Genomic DNA, 7,305 nt, shown 5'->3' with positions numbered 1-7,305 from the left:
TCGTTCCCCGTCCCCCCTCCCCCATCTGCCGGTTTGAATCCCGGCCCTGCCGCCTGCCAGCCATGTGACCTTAGGCCAGTGACTGCACTTCTTCAGGCCTCAGTCTCTCCGTCTGTCAACAGGGAGGATCTAGTACCTTCCTTACAGGGTTGGAGGATTTGATGAGTTAACGGGGTAAAGGGGTTGCCACAAATAACTAGTCTTAGAGGCTTTGGCTTTTGTTTTTAAATCAGAACACATAGGTGGAGGAGGTGCTCAGCCAGAGGGAGTCTTCCCAGAGGAAGTGACAAGGAGCCAGGGTAGAGCAGTTCCAGAATTGTCTGTGGCACAGGGCTGGGGGGTGGGGGAGACAGGACACCTAGGCACCGGAGAGGCCACTATGCCTGGCTGGTGGCAGAAAGCGTGAGGAAGAACAGCCTGGGGTAAGGGAGGTGACCTGGGGCGGAGTGAGTTTAGTCCCTGCCCTGCAAGAAGTATGCCGCGCTGCGCTGCGTGGCATGCAGGGTCTCAAGTTCCCCCGACCAGGGATCGAACTGTACCCCCTGCAGTGGAAGCGTGGAGTCCTAAACACTGGACCGCCAGGGAAGTCCCTGGTTTGCGTTTTAAAAGGCTTCCCTGGCTCCACATGGACAGACGCTGGGAAGCAGCAAGGGGTCCAGAGAGACGGCGGGCAGCAGCCAGAAACGGGTGGCTGCAACACCGAGGTGGGGTGGACAAGCCCTGGGGTCTGAGCGGTTGCCGGTCTCTCCCTTGCAGAGAAGGAGCTTGTCTGTGGGGCTCCTGGCTATAACCCCAGCCCAGAGTAGGTGCTCAATACTGGGGGACGGGCTTGGGGGAGCTGAGGCCCAGGATTGGGACTGGATGGAGTCGGGGGGGGACCCTGCATGAAAGATCTCTGGTTGGAGGTCCTCAGAGATCCAGCCCAAGCCCCCAGGCTGTCGTACAGAGGAGAAGATGGGGCACTCTGTGAATGGTGACACAGCTGAGCTGTGGCTGCGCCCCGTCACCCCGGCTCGGGGCTGCAGCAGGCTAGTGGCCGGAGTCCTGTGGTCGGAGGAGCAGGGCCTGGCCGCAGAGGCCGGCCCGCACCCCACCGACGGGCACCACGTACTCACGGCCGTCGGCGGCCCGAGAGGGCGAGAAGTCCGTCAGCTGCAGGTTGCTGTCCCGGACTTGGTCGTAGTCCCACAGCTGGTAGTGCCAACTCTTGCCCTGCTTGGCGAGAAGGTAGACGGCTCCTGGGGAGCCTTCCTCTGGCAGGGATGGTGGCTGGCGGGGCGTGCCGGGTGCTGGGTGGAACAGGCCTGGCAGCTCAGGGTCCTCCTCGTAGCCGAGGCTGGGCATACCCTGCACACCCAGCAGGACTCCTGGGAGGAGAGAGGGAGGCTGTGAGTGGGAGCTGAGCCCTGACGAGGGGCGGGGGCTCCCTGAGTCCCACTACAGCCCTCCAGGGTAGGTGCTACCTCCATCCCCACACTGTCACAGAGAGGTCAGCACGGGCCAGCAGGCAGACAGCTGGGCCGGGATTTAGACCCATGGTGTTGGGCTCTAGAGCTGCAGGCATTTTAAGTCCGGCCTCCAACAGCCTGTCAGCACAGGGAGGTGCCGAGGCGGCACTGAACAGTGCAAACATCGTCAACTAGTTGTCACCAGCTGTCCGGAAGAGCACTGCTCAGAGAGGCACGCACACAAGGGAGCCTCCGTCCAGGCCACCTGACGTGCAACTCTGGCCTCTCAGGCAGGTGCAAAGACGAGGATGCTGACTGTAGCTAACACTTACCGAGACATGTAACATACCAGGCACCATTCAAAGAGTTACGTCCTCTGCCTAAGATGTGGGTGCTACTTTTGCCTTGATCTCCAGATATAGGGCAATGAAGGCCCAGAGTCACAGAGCCTGGAAGTGGCTGGACCAAGTCTGCAGCCCAGACTGTCTGATCCTTGTCTGCGCTCTGAGTTTCTGTTTGTGGAAAACCCTGATTGGCGGACACTGAAGTACCTGTTGCTGGCCAGGTCCCTGCTAAGTACCCTGTAGGGACAGGGATGGCCCAATCCTGGTTCCTGCCTTGGGTAGTGGGGAGGTGCCAGTGCGAGGGTAAGAATGTGAGGAGGGGAGACGGGGCTGGGGAGATCCAGGGTGAGGGCACAGGGCATGGGAGGGGGGACCCACCTGCACTCACTGCCCAGTGGGCCTTGTGGCCCTTCCTCTGACACGGCTCGTGGTTGAAGTCCTCGTCATAGCTGGCACTGGGGTTAAGGCCAAAGCTGTGGTGTGGCTGTGGGACCCACCCGTCTCCACCCCTGCCCTGCTGCTCCCTTCCTGGCCCTGGGATACGGGATAAGCAGGGGATGTCCGGTGACAAGGTGCTGCAGGACGTGGTCTCTGTTGGGACCACCCAGGCCGCCATAGAGCACCTCTGCCTGGCAGCCCAGTGCCTCTTGGGCCAGCCTGCCCATGTCAGTCACTGCAGGGACAGAGCAGACACAGAAAGAGCGATCGCTGTGTGCCTGGCACCATGCCAAAGGCTTTCGGGAATCAACGCCTATAACTTTCGCCTTGACCATCACCTCTTTGAACAAATGCAGAAAATGAGGGACAGAGAGGGTCAGCTGCTTGTCCATGGCCACACAGTAGAAAATGGCAGAGCTGGGATGGAAACCCCAGGTGGCCTGGCTCCAGAGTCCACCCTGTGACACTCTGCTCTACTGTGGGGGGACAAGGGCCCAAAGAATGGAACAAAGCTCCCTTATGTGCCTGGTGTGTCCTAGCCAAGCTCTCCAGTCCCCTCCTGCAGAACACCTGGCTTGAATCCCTTCCACACCCAACCTACCTGAGAACATCTCCCCCTGGGCCGTGTAACCTCTCTCCATGGCCACCTGCACCAGTCTCTCCAGGGGGGTGCTGCTGAGGGGTGCCAGGAGAGTGCCTGCCATCCACAAGGCCACCAGCCCGCACCTGGGGAGACACAGGCCCAGCCCCCCAACCCCTAACTCGTGTCTTTCCTGGGCCCCCTCTCACCTGGAAACTGGAGTGTGGGGAACAGGTTTGCCGCCCTGGGGGAACTCCCTTCTCCTCCCCCAGGCCAAGTAGGGAGACCTGACTCCCCCTCCTGGGACAGAGGCTGGCCAAAGCCTGAACCAGGGCTGGAGGGCTGGGGGTGTGGGTGGGAGGGTAGCGAGAGATGTCACCTGGGCTTCTAGGAGGAGCAGGTGCCAAGGTGGAGTCAGAGATAATGGACCAGGTTCGTTTGTTCACTTGCTTATTCGTTCCAACTGTTTACTGCGCGTGCACCCAGGACCCTCACCTGGTAGGTTCCCCCTCTCCCTCCCCTCCTCGGCCGCCTCCTTCTCCCCAGGCTGCCTGGCGTGAACCCACTCTTCCCACACTCCTGGGTCAATCCTCACAAAGCCTGGCGAGGGCAGAGGCTCAGAACTCACGGCCGGCCAAGGGGTTGGGGTCCCGGATTAGGGCACGTACTGAGGGCCTTCTTGGATGAGGGAGGGCAGGTCAGCACAGAAGAGGATCCACTGCAGGTCACTTCTGAAACTGAATGACAGTCGCATTCAGGTCACGCGGCAACCAGCTCCTAGGGTCCCCCCATCGAGGGCTGGCTGGGAGTGGGGTGTCAGGGATGGTGAAGGGGAGGAGCATGGGCTCAGCTGTCCTGAGGCCCGAGGGCCGCTCTTGGCTGGGTCCGACTTCCTTCATCCCTGTTGAGACTCCTCCCCTCCCCAGCCTCTTCTGCTCAGTGGGAATCATCCTTCTGCCTGCTGCTCCCTGCTCTTCCTCTCAGTTACTGAAGGGGCAAAGAGCAGATGTGCAAAAGCTTTGCAACTAGGAGCCAGAGGGATTAAATTATTAGAAGGGGTGTCTCTACACCATGGATGAAAAAATTAGTCGATAGTCAATCTAAGAAAGAAAGAAAATTTTATTCGAGCCAACCTGAGGATTATAACCTGGGAGAGGCTCTCAGAATGCTCTGAGGACTGTTCCGCCTGTGAGAGATCAAAACACAGTTATATATGGTTTTTTGAGACAAAGGGTTGGTTATATGTCAAATGACATATTATTGACAGTTTACTCAATCCAGATCTACAAGTACAAAGCAAGTTATGGGTCATGGGTCATTGCGATCCCTTAACAAAGTTAAGAAGGAAAGCCGTCTCCTAAGGAGTTGTGACCCTTGATGAGATCAAGAAGAAATGTTATCCCCTAAGGAGGTCTGGTTAATGCAAACGCACAATACACGCTAAATGGGAGGGAGGAGGTCCCAGTGGGCAAAGAAAAATTTCATGTTTAAAATTCTCTTGTCTTGCCATAAAATATGAATTTTATTTTATCAATACCCAAACTCTGAATGTTTTTCCCCTCTCAAACCTGTTTTTCAGGCAGTTAGATAAGGTGGGAATCCCTTCCACTCAGCCTTGAGCAAAACCAGGTAACAATTGCTCCAGGCCTAAGAGATCACCTTGATAGACTCCTCACAGGCTTCACCAGCCCCATTCTTGGGGAGGCCACTCAGAATATTTTGGTGATCCCAGCCCCTCCCCCCTCTCCCCCACCAGGGCTCAGGAGGTGCCGGGCAATGCACTTATATTTCTATCCCAAAGCCAGTGAAAGAGTAAGGTTGAGGGGGGCACCGTCCTGATGAAAGGAGATGATTATCCGCACAGTGGTTCAAAGCAGGGAGCCCCAGTGCCATGCCCTTCCTTTCCTAAGCACCGTGGCTAAGTGACTTCACCTCTATGAGCCTCAGTTTCCTCATGTAGAAAAATGGGATAATAATAGTTCCTATCTTGCAGGGGGAGGGATAAATTAGGAGTCTGGAGTTAACAGGTGCACACTACTGTCTACAAAATAAGACCTACTGGACAACAAGGATCTACTGTACAGCACAGGGAACTATATAGTCAATATTTTGTAATAACCTATGAGGGAAAAGAATCTGAAAAAGAATATATACAGATGTATATATGTATGTTTTTACATATATATATATCTGAATCACTGTGCTGTACACCTGAAACTAACATGACATTGTAAATCGATTATACTTCAATTAAAATAAAAACAGTTCCTGTCTCATGGAATTGCTGAGGTTAAATTAATAAGTAAAAACACTTAGAACAGCACCTGGCATACAACAGGTAGTTGTTACTTGCATTAAATTTGCCTCATTATGGGGGAATTCCCCAGCGGTCCAGTGGTTAGGACTCTGCACTTCCATTGCAAGGGGCACAGGTTCGATCTCTGGTCAGGGAATTAAGATCCTGCAAGCTGTGCAGCACAGCCAAAACAAAAAACAAAAAATTTGCCTCACTATGGTTGGGGCGTTTAGTGCAGATTATAAACTTGTCTAGAGAGCTGGAAGTTTCTTCGGTGAGTCTGGGCAGGTCACTTGTCTCTCTTCCCTTCAGCCCCGGCCCAAGTCTAGCCCCCTCCCCTCCTGCCTGATCTCCTGGTGCTCCAGCTTCCTCCTGGGCCCCAAGACTCCAATCTCACCACTCTACTCCTCGAAGGCAGTCTCTCTCCCTCCCTGGAAGGGCACAGATCCATTCCACAGCTCCCCAGCGCCCTCAGGACAGTCCACCTTCCTTCACACGCCTGCCCCCCCATGCCCTGTGTGGTCTGCTCCTGCCCACCTGGGAAACCCCACATGTGCCACCTCCTCTGTCCCAATAAATATTTGCAGGTCCTTGAAAAGAACATCTTTTCATGTCACTCTGGGCCTGGGCACAAGCTGTTTACTCTCCTCATCACGTGCCCTGGCATAACTTGCTCCACAGCACTCAGGGATCCCCTCCTTCAGGCAGGCCCCACTGACCCACCAGCCTCGGTCGGGCACTCCCTCTGGGCTCCCTCCTCACGGCTCTGACCACTCTGGGCTGTCACTGGTGGAGGGAGGTATCTGTCTCTCCCACTGGACGACGTGCTCTTGTGAGGGCCCCTTTCCTCACTGCTGAAGACACACCACCACTGAAGGGGTCTAAGGAAGGGGGCTGAGGCAGTCAGACTGTTTGACCTTGAGGAAATGGGAAACCCCAAGAGGAGATGGCAGCAGTGATCTGGGGACAGGTGGTTGGGTGAGACCCTGGGTGGGTGGGTGGGAAGGGGCATGGGGACCCTACCGGCTCTTGTGCAGCTTCAGGAGCCTCTTCACGTCCTCTCTGCTCCTGGGGACTGGGCCGGTCCTCTCCAAGGCCTCCTTCAGGAGCTGGCTCTTCTCCAAGCCGAAGACGTGAGGGGGAGAAAACCTGGTGGTAGTGGGTGGAGGCGGCAGTGGGGGTGGTGGGGGAATAGGGGTCTGGAGACTTGAGGGAGAGGGTGGAAAAGCTAATTCCGGGAGGTTTGGGGGTAGGGGAGGAGGTGGAATTATGGGGGCCTGGGATGCAGGGGTTTGAGGAGCAGGAATTGGTGGCTCTAAAGAAGGAGAGCATGGAGAAATCATTTTGGGGTCTGTGACTTGGGTTGGAAGATGGAGAATGCGAGAGGGAAGGATCCTCCAAAAGGTGCTGGTCGCAGGGATGGAGATTTTGAAGGTTTTAGAACTGAGTTCCAGATTTGGGGGCCTAAGCAGTGGGACTGAAAACACCAGGGCTAAAATCTGGAACCTTGGGAGCTGGGATTGAGGCTGACTTAAACCACAAGGAATCTGAGGGTTAACGGGGTCCTTTAATGTACAACCAGATTTGCGGTATAAGTTGGGATGCAGGGCTCAAGGAGTGACAGTAGGAGTTAACTTCTTATCCCTGGCTAGATTTGGAAACCTGGTGTTCAATTTCAGGACATGAAAGCGCTGACCTGGGACGAGGCACCAAAAGCGTCGGATTTACGGCCCCAGTGCTAAAGACTTGGGGAATTTAGAATACATCGCCCCTTCGCATCCCAGACCCGAGTTTGGAACCTTAGAGCTGACCTTTGAGTCAGAGGTCAAGAGGTCAAAAGGACACCTGGGCAGGGAAAACAGCCTAGTTGTGGAGAAAGTCCTGAAATCAGAGCGCAACAGGAAGAGTCTTGTGGGTAGGGGAAGGCTCATAGATCGGAGGTCGTGGGGAGCCGCGATGCCGCTGGGATAGGGTACGGAGTCGGGAAGTAAGACGCGCCTCCCCTTCCAGCAAAATGGCGGCCGCAGCGCACAACCGCTCCCAAACCCGGAGGTAAAACTCGCAACTCGTGTCCGCCCCTTTAACAATCACGTGACAGAGAACGCGTAGCGGCTGGGGAGAGGTGGGGCTTCCAAAGAAAGGCCTCCGAAGAGACGGCCGCAAGAACCGCGTTCCGATTGGCAAGAAGCGCGAGAGGGG

General features: G+C 55.9%; 1 protein-coding gene across 5 annotated transcripts; it reads right to left on the bottom strand.

Annotated features, from left to right (window-relative positions):
• Positions 1-248: 248 nt before the first annotated feature.
• Positions 249-7,169, bottom strand: ACTMAP (actin maturation protease). Of its 5 annotated transcripts, none has more exons than XM_060289039.1 (7): positions 6,130-7,169; positions 3,944-3,996; positions 3,479-3,547; positions 2,832-2,956; positions 2,336-2,465; positions 2,171-2,241; positions 249-1,367 (listed from the first exon to the last, which is right to left on the bottom strand). In XM_060289039.1, exons 1-7 carry the CDS (start codon positions 6,436-6,438, stop codon positions 1,030-1,032), a joined length of 1,095 nt encoding a protein of 364 aa, XP_060145022.1. In that variant the 5' UTR covers positions 6,439-7,169; the 3' UTR covers positions 249-1,029. The 5 variants fall into 5 exon arrangements, with proteins under 5 accessions (XP_060145022.1, XP_060145023.1, XP_030730068.1 ...); XM_060289040.1 differs by having other exon boundaries at positions 3,958-3,996; XM_030874208.2 differs by lacking the exon at positions 3,944-3,996.
• Positions 7,170-7,305: the final 136 nt, after the last annotated feature.

The sequence above is a fragment of the Globicephala melas genome, chromosome 19 (genome assembly GCF_963455315.2).
Source record: "Globicephala melas chromosome 19, mGloMel1.2, whole genome shotgun sequence".
Taxonomy (NCBI): domain Eukaryota; kingdom Metazoa; phylum Chordata; class Mammalia; order Artiodactyla; family Delphinidae; genus Globicephala; species Globicephala melas.
Note: the sequence above shows the minus strand (reverse complement) of the source record. Positions and strands in the feature narration are given on the sequence as shown.

Bases quoted from the DNA above. Each gene is read 5' to 3' on its own strand.
- ACTMAP (XM_060289039.1), bottom strand. From the start codon at position 6,438: ATGCTCTCCTTCTTTAGAGCCACCAATTCCTGCTCCTCAAACCCCTGC. The intron at 2,466-2,831 runs GTAGGTTGGGTG...CTGTCCCTGCAG, and splicing joins CCAGGGGGAGATGTTCTCAG to TGACTGACATGGGCAGGCTG. The intron at 2,242-2,335 runs GTATCCCAGGGC...CCCCAGTGCCAG, and splicing joins GGACATCCCCTGCTTATCCC to CTATGACGAGGACTTCAACC.